General features: G+C 40.3%; 1 protein-coding gene and 1 long non-coding RNA gene across 15 annotated transcripts in view; one reads left to right on the forward strand and one right to left on the reverse strand.

The window, feature by feature from the left end:
* Positions 1–22,435, forward strand: part of LOC110972838 (dedicator of cytokinesis protein 3-like) — a 62,638-nt gene that overhangs the window by 31,193 nt on the left and 9,010 nt on the right. For both annotated transcript variants that reach the window (XM_051948563.1, XM_051948564.1), the window contains exons 2-3: positions 16,169–16,252; positions 20,116–20,156. In XM_051948563.1, the coding sequence (XP_051804523.1) occupies positions 16,169–16,252; positions 20,116–20,156 (125 nt within the window). The remainder of the gene's footprint in view (positions 1–16,168; positions 16,253–20,115; positions 20,157–22,435) is intronic.
* Positions 20,210–21,065, reverse strand: LOC127534124 (uncharacterized). 13 transcript variants are annotated; one of them, XR_007942105.1, is made up of 5 exons: positions 21,004–21,065; positions 20,803–20,972; positions 20,704–20,771; positions 20,500–20,672; positions 20,223–20,372 (listed from the first exon to the last, which is right to left on the reverse strand). It is a non-coding gene; the product is annotated as an uncharacterized LOC127534124 (long non-coding RNA). The 13 variants fall into 13 exon arrangements; XR_007942104.1 differs by having other exon boundaries at positions 20,210–20,372; positions 20,500–20,638; positions 20,803–21,065; XR_007942101.1 differs by having other exon boundaries at positions 20,211–20,372; positions 20,500–20,638; positions 20,704–20,737; positions 20,803–21,065.

The following is a 22,435-nucleotide window of genomic DNA, read 5'->3' on the forward strand; positions in this document are numbered from 1 at the left end:
CCAGATTTGTCTGAAATTATGAGAAATTGTCCAAATGCCTGAAATTATCTCCAGAATGACTCAAAAATATGTCAAATATGAGAAATATTGGTGCAAAATGACTTAAAATCTGCCCAGAATTACTCAGAAATGCCTAAAAGGACAAAAATAAAACCCTAAAATGGCTTAAAATTTCTCTAAAATGTCAAAAAAAGGTTGAAAAATACATAAAAAGTTGTCCAAAATGATTAACTATGAACAAAATGATGTGAAGCTTTCCTAGAATTATTAACAATTAGACAAAACATTTAAAATGACTGAATTTTGTCCCTAAATCTGATATTTAAGGTCCTGGTCTCTGCTGCTCTTATTTAGACGATCAGAGCTTCGTTATTTCCTGTTTCCTGTCTTTGGCTGCAGCTTTATCAGTTTTCTCGTTTCACTTCTGGCCTTTTATTTCCCAGAGTGCTCTTTGTGGAACCACGTCGGCCTTTTTTCTTTTTTTAAAGCCACCACATTTCATTAGAGCTCCGAGCAGCGGTGTGAGAATCAGGATTGACCCGCCGCTCTGCGCTCTTTGTCTGGCAAAGAGATTATGAAGCCATTTCATATTTCAATTTCACTCCTCAAATCCCTGCTCTCAGCCGGATGAAGCTCAGAGAAACCGTCTAAAGCTGCAGCAGAAACACCGCAGATATTCATCTGTTTGCTGGGTTTTTATTTATTAATTTATTAAGTTTATATCTATTTATTGACTGGGTTTTTATTTATTAATTTATTAAGTTTTTATCTATTTATTGACTGGGTTTTTATTTATTAATTTGTTAAGTTTTAATTTATTAATTTATTAGGTTTTTATTTATTAATTTATTAAGTTTTTATCTATTTATTGACTGACTTTTTATATATTGATTTATTAGATTTTTATTTATTGATTTATTAGGTTTTTATTTATTAATTTATTAAGTTTTTATTTCTCTATTTACTGGGTTTTTATTTATTGATTTGTAAGGTTTATTTATTTACTGGGTTTTTGTTAATTTATTAGGTTTTTATTTATCTATTTACTGAGTTTTTATTTATTAATTTATGAGGTTTTTATTTATCTATTTACTGGGTTTTTATTTATTAGGTTTTTATTTATCTATTTACTCTATTTTTATTTATTAATTTAATAGGTTTTTATTGATCTATTTACTGGGTTTTTATTTATTAATTTATGAAGTTTTTGTTTGTCTATTTACTGGGTTTTTATTTATTGATTTGTTAGGTTTTTATGTATTTATTTACTGGGTTTTTGTTAATTTATTAGGTTTTTATTTATCTATTTACTGAGTTTTTATTTTTAATTTGAGGTTTTTATTGATCTATTTACTGGGTTTTTATTTATTAGGTTTGTATTTATCTATTTACTCTATTTTTATTTAATTTAATAGGTTTTTATTGATCTATTTACTGTGTTTTTATATCAAGTAAATGGTTTAATGGTTAACGGTGATTTATTGCTGCAAATGTGAACCAATCAGGAAAAATGATTGCATAACCTGAATGCTGCTGAAAGAAAGATTTTAGAACAAAAAGACCCAAAATCAACAGAAATGGACACAAAATTACTACAAAAAGACACAAGACACAAAATGACCACAAAGAGATACAAAACAACTTTAGTTACACAAAATGATACAAAAACATGTAAAACAACCATTAAAACACACTAAATGACCACAAAGAGAAACAAAAATGATCACAGAAATTAAAACAACCACTAAAAGACACAAAATGACCCAAAAAAATACATAAATAACCATGAAAACACGGAAAATGACCACAGACATAAAACAACCGTAAAGTGACTCAAAATGTCTAAAAATTTGCATAAAGCAGACATTAAAAGACACAAAATTACCACAGAGACAAAAAATGACAATAAAAAAACACAAAATCACCGCAATTGAACAGAATAAAAACACAAAAAGGGACAAAATAAAGATGAAGAGACGAAATATGAGCACAAAGACATAAAAGCAACTATGAAGTTACACAAAATGACCATAAAAACACACAAAACAACTAGTAAATCACACCAAATGAGCATGAAGAGACAGAAAACAACCATCAAATGCCACTGTGTTGTTGTTGTCGATTCTGTCGTATTGTTGTGTTGTTGTTGTGTAACCTCCTGACAGAGCTTCAGGCTTCCAGCTGCCTTCTGTCCTTTAACCCACTTTCTATCCAACACGGATTAACTGAGCAGAGGAATGATGGACGCTCTTATTGTGGCGAAAACCGACAGGAAACTCAGCCTCACACTGTTTCCTATCTTCTTCTTCTTCTTAATATGCAGATTTTTTTTTTTTTTTACTGTCAAATAACAGCAAATATCTACTAAATAATGCAATTTTTTGTGACTTTAAATCCAGTAAAACATGATATTAAAGAGCAGATTTTTGATCTGATTTAATATTTGTGGTTTCAGGAAGTTTTAAACGTCACATGAAGCTAAATTATCTCATAAATCCAGTTTATTCTGCGTTTTAGCTCCTCTATTTTGACGCTCGGTTAATCAGATCCTAAATTTCTCGGTTCTTTGGGGGTTTTTTTCTGCCGGTTTGACTTCAGGAAGCTTTAATTTCTCTTCATCCGTGGGCTAGCTTTGAGCTAACCTCCAGTTTTCCAGTGAATCGTGACGTTTAATCTCAGCGATGGAGCTTTCATTTTCGGTTAAACGGACGTTTGAGCTGCAGGTGACGCTCGGCCTTTAGAGGAAAACGTTTCCCTGAACGTCTGGATGAACGTCGGAGCAGCTGGAGGCTCTGATAGCAGCTGATCTGAGCTCTGATTTATTTATTTAAACCACTAGTCTGCTGTTTAAAATCTTCATAAAAATTACACCATGAACAGAAATAACCACCAGATGTTCACTTTTCTGACTGTCCTTGAATGCATCGTGACCAAAACCGCAGCCACTTTTTCTTTTAAAAATAATCAAAATTTAACCATTTGCTTTCATCAGATTCTGTAAAAAACTAAAAATTGTGCGTTCCTCGCTGCAGCTGTGGAGCTAAAACTGACTCGACTGCGACCAAAAATCACCAGATAAAAATTCTAGAATGGTTGGACTGAACTGCAGGATGTGTTTGTTTCTGACCGCTAATATAAAATACCTGTGATTGTAGCAGAGAAGCTAATCCTGCTAACTTCCTGTAGTTTGGTGGTTTCATTAGACGTCAAAACGATTGATGCAAACTTTATTTTTCTGTGTTTTTTTTTTTTGATGAGCCCACATATTTTTATTCATCAAATCATCAAAACATCAGATTTAATCCACATTTTCTGCACCTTTCAGAACAAATCAGTGGCATCAAAGTGTTTTAGGTTTAAAATCACAAAAGCCGGACTATAAAAATGAGTTTTATGCATTTATTTTTTGTTATTCTATGAATTTGAATTTTATTATTCTACAGTTTATACATTGGAGGACAAATATTAGTGATGAGATAATCCTTTAATAATCCCACAGACGGGAAATTTACAGCAGCGGAAACGTAAAAACAAAAAATGAACCAGAAACAAACCTGTTGAAGCTGCACAGATTCACATGTTGAGAGTCATGTTACACAGATTACTGTAGACGTGGAGAAATGTTTAAACCGTAGAAAATGTTCATAATTCAGGTCTGAATGTTCTGATGATCAGCTGCTTCGTTATTTCTGCAGGCTTTGATACATCATCGAGCATGGAGGTGGCAGCATCATGCTTCTGGACTGGTTTACTACTGGTTTACTACTGGTTAAGGACTGGTTTACTACTGGTTAAGGACTGGTTTACTACTGGTTTAATGACTGGTTAAGGACTGGTTTAATGACTGGTTAAGGACTGGTTTACTACTGGTTTACTACTGGTTTACTACTGGTTAAGGACTGGTTTACTACTGGTTAAGGACTGGTTTACTACTGGTTAAGGACTGGTTTACTACTGGTTAAATGACTGGTTAAGGATTGGTTTACTACTGGTTAAGGACTGGTTTCAGACTGTATTCTGGGTAGTTTCTGAGCTGTTTTGGAAGTGGTTTAGGTTTGGTTTTGGTCCTGGTTCTGGACTTTCTTAGACTGGTTCCAGTCTTGGTTCTTCTGGTCAGAACTGGATCCCAGATTTCTGGTAGAATTGGTTCAAACTACCAAAGTTCTGACATCATTTTAACTCTACTCTGTTAAATTTGTCTTTTCTTGTTTATTTTTCACCTGTTTTTTATGCAGCACCAAGAATGAATCATCTCAGGTCCAGAAACTCATTTTCTCTGTTCCGTGTTGTTCCGTGTCCGTACTTTCGTCTGACTCACCGACTTCACCTCCTATTTATTATTTAATTCACTCTGAGTCTTTTTGACGTCCGTCTGCTGAAGGTGTTTGTCTTATTTCTGTCCGTTCTGCTTTAAATCCATCAGAAAATCTGTCATATTTGTTTTTACGTTGCTGACTGCTGAAGCCTGAGGAGCAGATAAATGAGATCACCGTTTGTCTTCCAGTCATTCACAAAATCAGACGTAGAACAGAACAGTTTTCTCTTTTCCAGACAGAAACCCTGAACCTCCAGGCGTAGGAAGCAGCTGACTGGATGTTTGTTCTGTCAGAACTCGTAGATCTTCAGGACGGTAAATATGGCCGACGCTGCCAACAGGGAGTCTGTCAGGCTGCAGATGGCCGACATATCTGCTGGATGGAGCCCAGAGATGTTATCAGGACTCTACGAACACACAGCCTCCACGTTCCTGAACGGTTCCTGAACGTTCTCTAATGAAGCTGATGTTCTAAGAATCATTTACATGTGACTGAAAAACGCTCCGAGTCCCGAATTATTCCAGATGAAGCTCCAGTCAGCCTCTCTAGCTGGAATTATTCCAAATTAGTCCTGAATTATTCCAGATGAAGCTCCAATCAGCCTCTCCAGCCTGATAATGTCGTGTTGAGAAGTTGTTAATGAGCAGAGATTTGTCCTCTGGAGGATCTTTATGACCGACTTCATGTTGTCGCTTAAACTGGTCTAGAAGTCCTTCAGGAGGATAATCTACCGTCTGCTTTGACATAAGTAGAACATAAATAGAAGACATAAGAACCTAAACTTTGCTGGAAATCTAGGAAATCACAACTTTACACTGAAAAGAAAATTAATGCATCAACTTCAGTCAAGTTCTTCTATCAGTTGCATGAAATTTGTCCAAATTAACAAAAGATTTTTAATCAGTTACTTTCAGTTCATTCCTCTCAAATCAACAATTTTCACTGATGCAGCTTCAGTAGAGCTAAAACCTGATTAGAAAGTCTGTTTATTGGTTGGGGATTGGTGATTTACAGGTGATTTATTGGTTTATTGGTGATTTATTTGCTTATTGGTGATTTATTAGAATAGAATAGAATATTCTTTGTCATTATACAATACAATGTATAACGAGATTGCAGAGATTTTATTTTTATTGGTGATTCTTTGGTGATTTATTGATTTATTGGTGAGTTCTTTGTCATTATTGGTGATTTATTGGTGATTTCTTTGTCATTATTGGTGGTTTATTGGTGATTTTTTGTCATTTATTGGTGGTTTATTGAACTTTTAGCACCAGTCTGTCTGATGTTGAGGGTTTACGGCGTCACTGAGGTCTTTCTGTGGTTAAAGATGTGACTGAGTCTGCAGGTTTGTGAGTTTTTTCTTCCAGCCTGAAGTCAAACTAGTTTTCTTCACATGACAGATCATCCAGTCATCAGTTACTGGAAATCTCCCAGTAAACATCTGGACTGATGCTTCTTGTGCAGTCTACTGGATGAGTTCAGCCTGCAGCTCAGCATTCAGCTGTTCGTCTACTTTTAGTCTTTCACATATTTTCTTTTTTCTGTTGTGAATCAGTGGAAGCAGATCTCAGATCATCTGCTGTACGATGGAGGGTTTAAATTATTCAGTGATGCTGAAGCCTCAGATACAGTAAAAAGGATCACATGCTGGTTTGCAAACATTTATCTGCTTTAGGAGACATCATCACAAGAACAGGAACATTACGGAGAAGTTTAATCCAGATTTAAAATGTCTGTTCCTGAGTGTTCTGTAAAAAATGTAAATAATGTGCACATTAAAATGTTTCATTGTCTGTTCATTATCTACAGTTTTTTATTTGTACTGCATTTAAATCAACCTAAATTCTTTATTTTAAAGGAGAGCTATATATATAACTTTTACCAGCCTGATTGCTTTTAAACCTCCAGATGTCTGTAGTTCTATAAAGAACTGTTAAAGCTGCACAGATGTTCCTCACTAATGGACTGTTAAGACGTAAAGTTGAGCATATTTCCACATTATGACTGCAGACGTTATTAAACCAGATGATCTGTAGAGTCCACATCAGTGACCATCGAGTTCTCTACAAACAACATGTTTAGTCTTGGTTCTCCTGGTTCTGGACTTTCTTAGAACTGGTTTATCTTTGGTTCCAGTCTTGGTTCTCCTGGTTCTAGATGTGATTTAAAGTTGGTTTAGGATTTATTTTACTCTGGATCTGCTCCTGCATGAGGACAGGTTTCAGATGGTCTTATTCAGGTCTCAGACTTTTTTTTAATCCCAAGAACACCAAAGCTACCATCAGGCATGGAGGAGGCAGTATCATGCTCTGGGGCTTTCTAGAAGAGCTTCTGGACTGGTTTTGAAAATTTCTTTGAACTGTTTAGGTTTGATTGTAGCCCTGGTTTCATCCTTTTTGAGGACTGGTTCCTGACTGGTTCTGAACTGGTTTGGGTTTGATTCTGGTCCTGGTGTTATATTTTCTGAGGACCAGCTTCAGACTGTCTTGGCAGGTCTTAGACGTTTTTTTTCAACCCCATGAACACCAAACCCACCAAGATAACTTCTCTCTTCTTCTGCATGGATCAGCTGTTAGGGAGGAAACTTTCCTACAGAACCAGAGAACTCTTTCATCTTCCTGCTGATGTAAATCCTTGGATCTGGACCTCCCAGACCGGCATCACGTTTTCAGGCTAAAGTGCAGCCGAGTGGTTTGAGCCTATTAATAGCAGGGATGTGTCCATCTGTTTGTCGGCTGGATGTGGGTTGGTGTGTCGGCTGTTCTGTTGCTGTGTCCTACTTCTGCTTTATTCCTCCTCCACTTTGTTTCTGCTTCTCATCTGCTCTGAGTCGCTGTGGAGCTAAAAGCTTCATGCATGCAGCCGCATGATCGCTGCTCATGAATAAATGAAGGAAGTCATGCTAAGGATCCTCATCGCCAGAATTCTTCTACACCTTTATTTCCACCTTGTCACGCTGACAGAGACTCGTTGTTCCCATCAGCTCTGCAGTTTTAACTCCAGTGGAGGGAAAATCTCCTGCTGCAGCCTGAACACACCGACATCTGTCCTGAACTCACCGACATCCACCCTGAACTCACCGACATCCACCCTGAACACGCCGACATCCACCCTGAACACGCCGACATCCACCCGACTTCCACCCTGAACACACCGACATCCACCCTGAACACGCCGACGTCCACCCTGAACACGCCGACGTCCACCCTGAACACACCGACATCCACCCTGAACACGCCGACGTCCGCCCTGAACATACCGACATCCACCCTGAACACACCGACATCCACCCTGAACACGCCGACGTCCACCCTGAACACGCCGACGTCCACCCTGAACACGCCGACATCCACCCTGAACACACCGACATCCACCCTGAACACGCCGACGTCCGCCCTGAACACACCGACATCCACCCTGAACACACCGACATCCACCCTGAACACACCGACATCCACCCTGAACACGCCGACGTCCACCCGACTTCCACCCTGAACACACCGACATCCACCCTGAACACGCCGACGTCCACCCTGAACACGCCGACATCCACCCTGAACACACCGACATCCACCCTGAACACACCGACATCCACCCTGAACACGCCGACGTCCACCCGACTTCCACCCTGAACACACCGACATCCACCCTGAACACACCGACATCCACCCTGAACACACCGACGTCCACCCTGAACACACCGACATCCACCCTGAACACGCCGACGTCCACCCTGAACACGCCGACGTCCACCCTGAACACGCCGACGTCCACCCTGAACACACCGACATCCACCCTGAACACGCCGACGTCCGCCCTGAACACACCGACATCCACCCTGAACACACCGACATCCACCCTGAACACACCGACATCCACCCTGAACACGCCGACGTCCACCCGACTTCCACCCTGAACACACCGACATCCACCCTGAACACGCCGACGTCCGCCCTGAACATACCGACATCCACCCTGAACACACCGACATCCACCCTGAACACGCCGACGTCCGCCCTGAACACGCCGACGTCCGCCCTGAACACACCGACATCCACCCTGAACACACCGACATCCGCCCTGAACACACCGACATCCGCCCTGAACACACCGACATCCGCCCTGAACACACCGACATCCGCCCTGAACACACCGATATCCGCCCTGAACACACCGACATCCGCCCTGAACACACCGACATCCGCCCTGAACACACCGACATCCACCCTGAACACGCCGACATCCACCCTGAACACACCGACATCCGCCCTGAACACACCGACATCCGCCCTGAACACGCCGACATCCACCCTGAACACACCGACATCCATCTGCTGCAGCCTCCGGGCATCGAGGAGGATGTTAAAAGCTTCATGTCTTAATTAGACTGAGGTCTTTCTGCAGGCTGTCGACACACTGAATCCACTGATGTGTCTGAAAATAGAAACTCATCTGTTTGAGCATCAACATGCAGAAGTAAAGTTTACATCCAGCAGGAAGTTAATGTTTATCAAGCTGGAGCTTCAGTGGAATCATTGAAACATGAATCTTCTCTTACTTTGTACTGGTTTCTGACTTTTTTAAGGACTGTTTTAGGTTTTGAGGACAGTCCTAGGCGGGTCTTAGACATCAAGCATGGTGGTGGCAGTATTATGCTCTGGGGCTTTCTGGAAGTGCTTTAGAACTGGTTTCAGGCTGTCTTGGGCAGGTCTTGGACTTCTTGTAGGTTTGGTTTTGGTCCCAATTTTGTACTGGTTTTAGACTTTTTGAGGACTGGTTTCAGACTATTTCTTGGACTGATTCTGGACTTTCTTTGACTGGTTTATGTTTGGTTTCAGTCTTGGTTCTCCAAGACTGAGTTCTAGGAGTCATTATAAACTGAATGCTGCCATCATAAGCATGGTCTCTACTAGTAAACATTAGTTCATATCTGTACAGAACATGTTTAATATCCTCAGATGTGATGAATCGGCAACTCAAAAATGATCCAAAAAAACATCAAAAATGACCTTACAGTGGTTCAAAATTAAACTTCAAGTTACAAAGTGGTTTAAAATGACTCAAAATTGGTCCAAAATGGTTTAGAATTTGCCCAAAATGACAAAAACTGTCCAAAGTAACTCAGAAATGACTTGAAACCTGTCTAAAATGACTTAAATGTTGGTTAAAAATGACTCAAAATTGGTCAGAAATAACTCTGTTAGTGGTGAAGAAATGGTTCCATCAGACTAGAACGAAGGTTCTAGACTGGTCTCCCAAAGTCCTGACTTAAAGCCATTAAGAACCAGAAGAAACAAGTCAGAAAGACAACAAATGTAAACGTGCTTGACAGTAGGTATAGAGGAGTCAAAGATATGCCAGAAGATTGAAACCACAAGAACCAAACTGAGGAGGAAACAGGCAAATTTAACCAAATATTAACAGTTCTGTTTGTATATTTAGTCCTATTTCCAGAAGACCTTTAATGAATCTATGAAAGAACCGAAACACATGATTGTTTATTGTGATAAATATTCATAAATTCAGAGTTCTGGGAGTCATTGGATGTTAAACATGGACTTTAATAGCTGCGTTTTCCATCTTTCCCTGTGAATCTCTACAAACTGCTCCTTTCTGTGTCTCATGCTAACTCTCTGATCCTCTCCACATTCTGTTTCTGACTCCAGGGATTCCAGTTTTCTCCTTTTATTCGCCAATAAACTGAACGCGCGACTAAATACTCGTGTAAAACGTTTCCACATATTGCAGCAGCAGCAGATGCATAAAACATGAGCTGAGTAAAACACGGTGTAAAGATGCATTAGTGTTTACAGGAACAGGAAGCTCCATTAGGACGCTTTAAGGGGAATTACGGCTTGTTTTGCTTGTTGTGTTCTGTTTGCATGTCACACCGTCTTGGCTTCGTGTTCCTGTGGTTTGGCTTTCGGCTGCACAGATGAAGCTTCGTGCTGAGAAGTTCTCCAGATTAAGCTTTAAGGTGATGCTGGGGTTTGGTTTTCTGTTCGTTTTCCAGCCGTAGTGTGGCGGTTAGAGAACCAGAAGATAGAACAATTTTAGAAAATATTAGAAACTTCTTTAGTTTTATGTTTGGTAAAGATAAGTACATTATGCCTCTTATCTGGTCTCATCCATCATCCATTCATCCATCATTCATCCATCCATCCATCATTCATCTATCATTATCCATCCATCTATCTATGCATTCATTATCATCCATCCATCCATCGTTATCATCCATCATTCATCATCCATCCATTCATCCATTGTCATCCATCCATTATCATCCATCCGTCCATCCATCATTATCATCCATCCACCCATCATTCATCCATCCATCCATTATCATCCATCCATTATCATCCATCATCCATCCACCCATCATTCATCCAATCATCCATCCATCCATTATCATCCATTCATCCATCCATCCATTATCATCCATCCATTATCATCCATCCATCCATTATCATCCACATCCATCCACCCATCATCCATCCATCCATCCATCCATCCATCCATCCATTCATTATCATTCATCCATACATTCATCCATCCATCCATTCATTATCATCCATCCATCCATCCATCCATCCATAATAGTTTTTAAATATTCAGACTTTTCTTTCCAACAGCAGGAGTAATAAATCTTTTTGATGTATTCAGGTGAATCGATGAACTACTGTTGTCATTAAAGCGTCTGTTGAAGGTTCCTATCAGTAACTTTAGTCTGTTTTCTACATTGTTTCTTACTTTCTCTGATTTCTGAATCACAGCTTGTTTCATGCTGACAAACTCACTTTAATGTGTTAATTAAAAGGATGCTGAGGGTCTGGATTCTGAGCTGCTGCAGTTTTCTGCAGGATGAGGCGTAAATATGGAACGTTTTCATCAATATCTCCTCGCTGGGTCTTTGAACGCATCATACTAAACCTTGAACGGTGAGATTTCTGCAGGACTGTAAATAGAAACTCATCTGGTTTGCAGCTGAACTGATGTAGTTTTACGTCTTTGCTGCCGTTGTCATGGCGTCAGTGGGAGCCTCTTTAGTATTCTCTATCAGCTGCTTTCTTTATTAAACGTCTCTTCAGAAGTGTTTGTTTGAGATGATTATCAGCAGCAGCACATTGGATGGTTTCTAAGATGGTATCAGCAGCAGATAAATCATAGATAACATTTTAACTGTATTTATGAGTGTCGGTGCTAATTCTACACCGCCGTGTCTCATAAATATCTCCTAAACACACAGAGCTGCTTTCTGATCTGTGCAGTCGTGAGCTGGAAACAGAAGGACCTGTGATCACGATTAAACTCTGAACTCTGCTGTTAGAGGAGCGGTGGGAGGACGAGGAGGAAAAAAGAACCTCCAGGAGATGAAATGGAACGTGTGGCTGAAGGGAACCGTGACGATGAGCCATCAGGACCATTCTTTGACTGTTTTAACATCATTCGTATTTTATTCAGATTTATCGTTCAGTCATTGTGCTTTCTGGTCTGCAGCTGTTTGGTTCAGCTCCTTCAGTTTTATTAATAAATGAGACTTTATTCTGTAGAATGCTGGTCTGACTGGAGGTAAATCCTGAAACAGAGCGTTCAGTAAAATTTAACTGCAGGTCATAATAATCTGCTCATGGACTCGTTTCCACGTTAGAATCCAGGTTTCTTGTCTACATTCTCGTAGGTGTTGGTTTCTGAGAGCTCCTAAAGCTCCATGTCTCATGAATCAGTTTTATATTAGCTGATGAAACCTTAACTTCCTGTTTCCTTCATTTTCAGGCCCATATTCGTTTCTGTGTTTATTCTCACCTTTAAAATCACCTGCAGCACTCTGGAAAAATCTACTTCAATGCATCAAAGTGTGAAGTCTGTTGGTGAAGATGAGATAGACAGAGGAGATGTTTGATGGAGGAAACCAGGGGTGTCCTACATGAGGCCCGTGGGCCAAAAGTGGTCCTCCAGAGGGTTCAACATGAGGCCTGTGGGCCAAAAGTGGTCCTCCAGAGGGTCCAACATGAGGCCCGTGGGCCAAAAGTGGTCCTCCAGAGGGTCCAACATGAGGCCCGTGGACCAAAAGTGGTCCTCCAGAGGGTCCAACATGAGGCCCGTGGACCAAAAGTGGTCCTCCAGAGGGTCCAACATGAGGCCCGTGGACCAAAAGTGGTCCTCCAGAGGGTCCAACATGAGGCCCGTGGACCAAAAGTGGTCCTGCAGAGTGTCCAACATGAGGCCCGTGGACCAAAAGCGGTCCTCCAGAGGGTCCAACATGAGGCATGTGGACCAAAAGTGGTCCTGCAGAGTGTCCAACATGAGGCCCGTGGACCAAAAGTGGTCCTCCAGAGTGTCCAACATGAGGCCCGTGGACCAAAAGTGGTCCTCCAGAGGGTCCAACATGAGGCATGTGGACCAAAAGTGGTCCTGCAGAGTGTCCAACATGAGGCCCGTGGACCAAAAGTGGTCCTCCAGAGTGTCCAACATGAGGCCCGTGGACCAAAAGTGGTCCTCCAGAGGGTCCAACATGAGGCATGTGGACCAAAAGTGGTCCTGCAGAGTGTCCAACATGAGGCCCGTGGACCAAAAGTGGTCCTCCAGAGTGTCCAACATGAGGCCCGTGGACCAAAAGTGGTCCTCCAGAGGGTCCAACATGAGGCCCGTGGACCAAAAGTGGTCCTCCAGAGGGTCCAACATGAGGCATGTGGACCAAAAGTGGTCCTGCAGAGGGTCCAACATGAGGCCCGTGGACCAAAAGTGGTCCTCCAGAGGGTCCAACATGAGGCCCGTGGACCAAAAGTGGTCCTGCAGAGTGTCCAACATGAGGCCCGTGGACCAAAAGTGGTCCTGCAGAGGGTCCAACATGAGGCCCGTGGACCAAAAGTGGTCCTCCAGAGGGTCCAACATGAGGCCCGTGGTCCAAAAGTGGTCCTCCAGAGGGTCCAACATGAGGCCTGTGGTCCAAAAGTGGTCCTGCAGAGGGTCCAACATGAGGCCCGTGGACCAAAAGTGGTCCTGCAGAGTGTCCAACATGAGGCCCGTGGGCCAAAAGCGGTCCTCCAGAGGGTCCAACATGAGGCCTGTGGTCCAAAAGTGGTCCTCCAGAGGGTCCAATCAAAGTGTAAAAATTCCAGAGAAGACATTAACTGCAGATTGTAAATTAGTAGAACTATAAATTTAAAATCATTTCTAGACCGTGACACGTTGTTTGGATCAGAAAGTAAAATAGCAGATTGCTCTTTGGTCGTTATCTTATCTTTGTAATATTTTGTATGCTTTTGTTGTTGTCTGTTGTTTTTTTATCTGACTTTTGTCAGTTTGTGTAATGTTTTGTCTTGTTTTTGTCATTTGTCCATTTTTTATGTCTTTTTTAACTTTTTTGTTTTGTGTCATGTGTCATTGTTTTTGCCATTTTTTTTCTCAGTTTTGTCATTTTGTGCCTCATCTTTGTAATATTTTGTCTTTTTGTCATTTCTTTAATGTTTTTCTTCTTTTGTTTCCTTTTTGTCTCACTTGTTTTTTGTCATTTCATCTTTTTTCTCTCTTTTGTCGTTTTTCCATTTTCCATCACTGTGTCTCATTTTTGTAATATTTTGTCTTGTTTTTGTTGTTTTTAATCTTCCTTTGTCTGACTTTTGTCATTTTGATCATGAACTAAAACCCTACACCATCAGTTCCAAAGAAAACATAGAAATGTGTTTATTTCTGTTATTCTGTTGTGATTTTCCTGCTTCGTCCACTGCAGATCAGACTGGGATGAGTCTGACTCTCCTGAGGAAACGCTCCACAGACCTCATGAACTCGAGGATTTCTGTGGACTTCCAGAACCACAGAGCGGTGTTTAAATGTTCAGAAAGTCGTCTTTGTCTCCTTCAGATCAGAACAAACTGATGTTCAGTCTTCAGCCACATTTTATAGAAACAGAAAACAGAGATGGACAAAGTGTGTTTAAGAAGAACCTCCAGGCTGTGGTTTTACATGTTTAACATAAAACCAGAGTTCTACTGGATCACAACCACAACAAACCTCTGTCTGCTGAGTCCTCATTTCACCCCGTCCGTCTCATTTCCTTTATTTCTGATCGATAGAAAGTCTGTTAGGTCTGAGAAAATACAAAGAAAACCGACATACAGGCTGTTATTTGTCTTATTTATCTTGTTTTTTGTTGTTTTGTGTCTTTTCTCCACATTTTCTGTCTATTTTATGTCATTTAGTGTCTTTTTGTGACATCTTCGTGTCTCATTTTTCTTGTCGTCTCATTTTTGGCGTGTCGTCTCCATTTCCTGCCACGTTTTTCCTTATTTGACAGAAATTGTTCTGTTAGTGTTATTTCTAAACATCTGACTTGTATAAAATCTATTATGTTTGAGCAAATACAAAAAAATCCAACATACGTTCTTTAATTTGTGGCTGGTTTCATTTAGTTTTTTGTCGTTTTCTGTCCATTTTATTCCATTTAGTGTCTTTCTGTGACATCTTTGTGTCTGGTTTGTGTTGTTTTGTCTCATTTTTCCACATTTTCTGTCATTTAGTGTCTTTTAATTCTACAGATATTATATATGTTTAAACAGCCTCTTCAAATGAAACCTTCTTATCAGCTGAACACTGAAAACCAGTAAGAGGAGGTTTTCCTGCCACTTATTTCGACTTATTTGACGGAAATCGATCAGTTTTTCTCATATTTGCTCAGCTAAATTTACTGCTGCCCAGACTCTCATTCATTCAGGCTCTTTTATTTCTAGACATCTGTTAATGTTATTTTGAAACGAGCATCGACCTCCCAGTCTGTCCTGATCGGCTGAACCAGTTGGAGGTCATTAACCTCCACGTCAGTCTTTGTCGTGGTGCCGCTTCACTGATGAAACGTCCTTCAGTAACATCTGAACTCTGACTTCAGAGGACCTGGAATCTGCAGGTTGATTCTTTCCTAGGAGGATCTGGAAGCATTTTAGTTTGAGAAACTTTTTCCATCTCCACTTTAAATCGACCTTAAAGTCCTGGTTGTGTTTTTTTAGCTAATGGAGCTGTAAACAGCAGGTCAGCATCACAGAGCCAGAGAAGCTTCTTCCCTCCGGCCAGCGCACATCTCTGACCTCTGAAAACACTCGGCCTCGTCTTCCCTCCTTTGCAAAGCTCCATTTCTGCTCTTCTGACTTTCTATGTTCTACTTTTAGGTCTGTTTGTCTTGAATTTTAACCATTTGTTTGCTGTAATCTTCACAGAAGTCTTTTGACGTCTTTTAGATTCTAAAGTCTTTTTAGACTCACACAGATGATTGTTCTTTATATTACTCAGTTTTATTGGCAGTGCTTCCTGAGTTTATCTGAGCCTGATAATCATTGGTTGGACTAATGTTTGTTCAGGCTGGATCGGTGTTTTATTAGTAGAAAGAAATGTGAACGTTCTCCCTGAGATGTTCATCTGAAGTCTTTGAACGGTTTTAATGTTTTAGCGACGTTTAGCATCTCTACTTTTATGAATGTTCCCCAAACAGCACATGCTAAGGTGGTAGAGCGCCCCCTAGTGGCTGCATTAGGATGAAGTCTGATGGTTTTTATACAGGGAGGAGGTCGGGGTGGATGGAGGGGTCCATAATAGACCAGCAGTGCCTTAAAACAGCTGCTCTAAGTTCAGTTATAACTCAGTTTTTCCATTTTCTACCAGTTTATATTTACGTTTTGACACATCTCAGAGGTAAATATTCTCCTTCTGATTAATAAATCTTTAATAAAATGAGTTTCCTTCAAGCATAAATCCGGTTAAACTTTGTTGGGTAAAAACTTCTTCCTTAAAAACGACCTGTTGAAGATGTTTTGTTCCACTAGATCCTCATGTTTCCTCTCTTTTCCACTTCTTTCCTTCAGTGATCTGCAGCTTCCGAGGCTCGGTGGTTCATGGTTTGGCTCTGGAGGTCGGAGAGACGGTTCACATCCTGGAGAAATGTGAAGGTAAGACTGAGGAACGTCCCCGAAGCTCCAGAAAACACCAAAAGTGTCCTCCAAAGATCCTGAAGGTTGGCTTCAAAACCCTTAAATACTGGAAGTAAAAACTTGAGGAAAGGTACAAATGACCAAATAGGTTCAGAGGGATTCTCTGACAAATCAGAGTTTTACAGCAACAGTAAAAACACCACAGAGGAAGAAAATGTTTCCATACGAATTAACGATCCTCCAGAATTCTGCTGCTCAGAGTCTGAAATCAGGTTTTCAGCTGCTTTGGTGTGAAACTGATGAAGTCTCAGATCAGGTCCTGTACTTCTAATTTTTAAATTTTACTGAACTTTAACCTTTAAGCTGCTTAGAGTTTAGATCAAACTGGATGATTTTTCCACAGAAAAGTCATTTCTGAGCCATGCAGCGTTTATTTATTCATCCAGAAGCTTTGATTTTATTCTTAGGATCATTTTAAGCCGTTTAAAAATATTTCTCAGGCATTTTTTTAAAGTGTTTTGGACCATTTATCATCATTCATACAAGTTTTCTATCATTATGAACATGTCAAAGGGATTTTGTGAAAAAAAAAAGTAATTTTTGACAATTTCTCTAAATTATTTTGGACAAATTTGGACTCAGTTTGATTATAACATTTTTAAAGCCTCTGCAGACTTTTCCTCTCTACTCTTTTGTTTCTTTTTGTGGTGATTTTGCATCTTTTTTGTGTTGATTTAGTGTCTTTTTGTGGTGATTTTACATCTTTTTGTGCTGATCTTCAGTCTGTTTGTGGTGGAGTGGCTCCTTGAGTTCTGCCCTCCACTCAGACCTGTTTTGTTATCGGGGATTATTTTGATGACGGTATAAAGTGGTTATTCTAATCACCACTTAGTGAGATGATTACCGTTCTCCAGATAAAGGCTGTGGGACAAAATGAACAAATTAGGAGCACAGATGCATCCATGAAACCCTGTCGGATGTTTTATGTCAATGGAGAGGGCAAAAATACACAAAATCACCACAAAAAGACCCAAAATCACCACAAAAACACACATAATCACCACAGAAAGACACAAAATCGCCACAGAAAGACACAAAATCGCCACAGAAAGGCACATAATCGCCACAGAAAGGCACATAATCGCCACAGAAAGGCACATAATCGCCACAGAAAGGCACATAATCGCCACAGAAAGACACAAAATCGCCACAGAAAGGCACATAATCGCCACAGAAAGGCACATAATCGCCACAGAAAGGCACATAATCGCCACAGAAAGGCACATAATCGCCACAGAAAGACACAAAATCGCCACAGAAAGACACAAAATCGCCACAAAAACATTCAAGGTCATCACAGAAACACACAAAACCACCTAAATTAGCCACAAAAAAATGAAAAATCACCAGGAAGACACAAAACCGCTACAAAGAAACTAAAAATTTCCTTAAATGGATCTAAAATCACAACAGAGAGAAACAAAATCCTCACAAATAGACCTAAAATCATTAGAAATAGACCTAAAATCCGAACAGAAACACACTAAATCGTGGCTGATGTAAACTCACTCAGCACACGTCCTGCTTTCAACCCAAACAAACGCTGCTCCCTGATTAGCATTTAGACGAGAGGCGAGGGGATAAACACAGCCGTCCTAACGACGCTGATAAATGAGAGCTGATTGGTTATTAATTAGCCAATTAAAGCCCATCTCCATATTTAGATCCGATTATGGAAAACTGCAGAGAAAAATAATGGGTTTGGCAACAAGAGAAGATGAAAGTTAACGTGAAGCGTCCGGTCTGGTTAGAGTTTGCTTCACTGGAGTGTTGGACCTGCTGGCTCCCCCTTCTGGCAGACAGAGGTACTGCACACACACAGTGGATGTATGATAATGGAATGCGCTTTATAAAGACGATCAGCTGAGGTTCTAAGGTTCTGGACCCATAAAAAGATAAAGAATAAGAAAATGACTCAGCAGACTAACTGTACAAACAGGACACATAAACACTGTAAAAAATATTTAAAAATCAGTAGAAAAGGGGTGGAAGTCTGGCAGCAAGAAAACATACATTAGAGGAACATAGTAGATACAGTAATGGTCAAAAACTGTAACAACAGAGACAATAATGGCAGCTATCTGGACAATACTGATATTTTTTAGCTGATTTAATTAGTAAAACTGTAACTTTAAAGTGTTTACACATTTTAAAGTTTTTACTGATTTTTAGATTCTTGTAAACAAACAGACTGAACCGACCTCAGACTGTTGATGAACTTTAATCCTTTAAACTGATTTCTGAATTTCCTCACACAGCATCAACCTACGTCTCTGGTTATTGGTCAGACTGAGAATCTGTTTCTTTTCTGAACCTTTTAAAGAATGTTTTGTCTTTAGGAACAAACTTAACGTTTTGTTGCTTCAGATAAAATCTGTTCAGTCGGATTAAAGTCTAACGGATCGTCTCAGAAGGTCAAAGTCATAAAAGACATGGTTTGATAGAAATGAACATCTCTGTAGCTTCAGTCAGCCGGGAGATGTTTTTATTTCCACCTGGATGGAGACCGATGATGTCCTGCTTCTACATATTCATCCCTGGAGTCGAGTCACTTTTTACTTCAGGTCGAGTCCATGACAGCTTTCTGGTCCGTGGAGACATCAGATGAAGACCCGTCCATGTGGAAACAGCTTCAGTGTCACGCACATGAAGCCTCCAGTAGGTCAGGGTTAGGGTTAAAGTACCGCTTCTGTTTGTACTGGACTACAAACATGGAGGTCTGAGCTGTGATGATCCACCATGAAGCTGATGGAGCCTTTAGACTGTTTCTGCTGAAAAACATTCGTACGAACAGCATGTAGCATGAAGCTAATCTGCTCTCACATGACCTGCTGTAAACTGTTTTATATATAGAAATATTACAGATATTTATTGTTAGCATAAATGATGTTTGATTCACTAGAATACACACAATGAGGTTAATAAACAGTAAACATGATTCAGACTTTACTGTTTAAATGTCATTCTCAAATATACATTTACTACAAGTTTATATCATCCTCCTTTACTGGATGTTATCAGTAATCATCATGATGCTGCCTCCACCGTGCTTCACGTCATGATGCTGCCTCCACCGTGCTTCACGTCATGATGCTGCCACCACCGTGCTTCACATCATGATGCTGCCTCCACCGTGCTTCACGTCATGATGCTGCCTCCACCGTGCTTCACGTCATGATGCTGCCTCCACCGTGCTTCACATCATGATGCTGCCTCCACCGTGCTTCACGTCATGATGCTGCCTCCACCGTGCTTCACGTCATGATGCTGCCTCCACCGTGCTTCACGTCATGATGCTGCCTCCACCGTGCTTCACATCATGATGCTGCTAAACCAGCTAAAAGGACAAATATTTTACTACTAACAACATACATAATAATTACTACACACATTTATTTCTACAGTTTTGAACTCTGAAGTATTCTGCTCCTCTTTGCTCCACTTGATTCCAGATTTTCATCTTTTCTTGTTGATTTGTTTAGAAAGAATCATTTGTTCCCTGATGCTACATGAGGCTGGATTTGGAAAATGTGTTTGTCTTTTTATTTTAAACAAATGAAGATGCTCCTATTGAAATAATTAACAAATGAACCTCATCTCCACATTTCAGTCTCTGAAGGAAACACCTGGAGATAAATCAGCTGATCTACTAATCAGATCAGGATCATTTCTGGCTGGAGTTGTAACTGATGAAAACCAAACGATCTGTCTTCACTTTGTTTCTGTTCTCTGCTCTGTAAGATGAACGTTCTCGTTGTTGGAAACGTTCCAGATGAAAGTTCTTTTCTGTTGAATCTAACTGATGTTTGTGTTTCCTTCAGGTTGGTACAGAGGATTCTCCACCAGGAGGCCAAACGTTAAGGTGAGTCTCCTGATTCATTCATTCTGCTGTGGAACTATGACTCCTTCTAGACCTGATTAGTGGAACTATGACTCCTTCTAGACCTGATTTGTGGTACTATGACTCCTTCTAGACCTCCTGATTAGTGGTACTATGACTCCTTCTAGACCTCCTGATTAGTGGAACTATGACTCCTTCTAGACCTCCTGATTAGTGGAACTATGACTCCTTCTAGACCTGATTAGTGGTACTATGACTCCTTCTAGACCTCCTGATTAGTGGTACTATGACTCCTTCTAGACCTGATTAGTGGAACTATGACTCCTTCTAGACCTGATTTGTGGTACTATGACTCCTTCTAGACCTCCTGATTAGTGGTACTATGACTCCTTCTAGACCTCCTGATTAGTGGTACTATGACTCCTTCTAGACCTCCTGATTAGTGGTACTATGACTCCTTCTAGACCTCCTGATTAGTGGAACTATGACTCCTTCTGGACCTCCTGATTAGTGGAACTATGACTCCTTCTAGACCTCCTGATTAGTGGAACTATGACTCCTTCTAGACCTGATTAGTGGAACTATGACTCCTTCTAGACCTCCTGATTAGTGGTACTATGACTCCTTCTAGACCTCCTGATTAGTGGAACTATGACTCCTTCTAGACCTGATTAGTGGTACTATGACTCCTTCTAGACCTCCTGATTAGTGGAACTATGACTCCTTCTGGACCTCCTGATTAGTGGAACTATGACTCCTTCTAGACCTCCTGATTAGTGGAACTATGACTCCTTCTAGACCTCCTGATTAGTGGTACTATGACTCCTTCTAGACCTCCTGATTAGTGGAACTATGACTCCTTCTAGACCTGATTAGTGGAACTATGACTCCTTCTGGACCTCCTGATTAGTGGTACTATGACTCCTTCTAGACCTGCAGATCATTTAGAACCATGTTCATCAGTTAGACTGACTGGAATCACAGCTGGTCTGAGTTTTCAAGTTTTTCTGATCGAGTCTTTCTGAAGTTTTATTTCTTGATTGTTCTAAAGGAAAGAACTCGACTTGTCAGCTTTGGAGCAGCTCAGTAATTAAGACGTGATTTTAAATAATTTGACGTTTCAGTGATTTCTTCCAGACTGAACCATCAGAGCAGATTATGACTCAACTGTGGAATAAAAAGTGAGACTCGTCAGTAAAAACCTGATATTTAATCCTATTAAAGTGTTTTAAATCTGCAACAACAGGAGAGAATGTTTTGTAAAGACTTCAGCAGAAACCTCGTCTATCTGACCTTGAAGAGTTCAGATCTGATGGTTTTTATTTTCTATTGAGTCTGTGAAGTAGAAAGATGAACGGATGAACATATGAACGGATGAACATATGAATGGATGAAAAAGTGAAAGGATGAAAAAGTGAAAGGATGAAAGAATGAATGGATGAAAAGATGAACAGATGAAAGGATCAAGTTTTAGTCGTTTTATGTCACTTTGGGATTGTTTTGTGGAACGTTCGGTTGATTTACACCTTTTGCGTCAGTTTAGTGGTGTTCATCTTTTTGTAGTCGTTTTACGTCACATTTTTGTCTTTTCAGTCCTTTTGTGGTTGTTTTGGAAGCATTGTGGTCATTTTATGTAACATTTTGGAGGTGTTTTTTGTGGACATTTTACACCTTTTTTCATCATTTAGTGTTTGTTTTGCGTCATATTACACCAAGTCAATTGAAGAGAACCGGGATTGTTACATGTGATGAGATATTTGATCATTTTTAATGCACAGAGTTTCATTTATTCATTTCTAGTTTGTGTGAGGTCAATTATGTTTTAGAATTTAAGGATAATCAGTCAGACCCGGGATGTTTTCTCACATTCCAGCCTGGAGCCTCCAAACAGAACAAAGACTTTAATTAATCTCCTCCAGGATGAATCCATCATTCAGACAGCAGCACCAACAAACTACCTGAGACGCCATTTAAACACTCTGACCTGCTTCAGCCTAAAGGACAGACACACAGCTACGCTACACTAACACCAAGACACACAACACGACAACAAAGAGGCAGAAAAAGACCAAAAATAGAGAAAATCAACCAGAGAGACAGAACCAAACAAAAAGACTGTTGGATGCAAAATGACTGCAAAAGACACAAAACATCCACAAAGACACACAAAAAAGATGCAAAACAAACACAATTGGACACAAAGTTAACACACAAACGCACAAAATGGTCAGAAAGAGATTAAAAAATGACTGAAAGAAACAAAAGCAAAATCATGACAGACGCAAAAAAAATACAAAACG

This window comes from Acanthochromis polyacanthus, chromosome 5 (assembly GCF_021347895.1).
Source record: "Acanthochromis polyacanthus isolate Apoly-LR-REF ecotype Palm Island chromosome 5, KAUST_Apoly_ChrSc, whole genome shotgun sequence".
In the NCBI taxonomy this organism is placed as follows: Eukaryota; Metazoa; Chordata; class Actinopteri; family Pomacentridae; genus Acanthochromis; species Acanthochromis polyacanthus.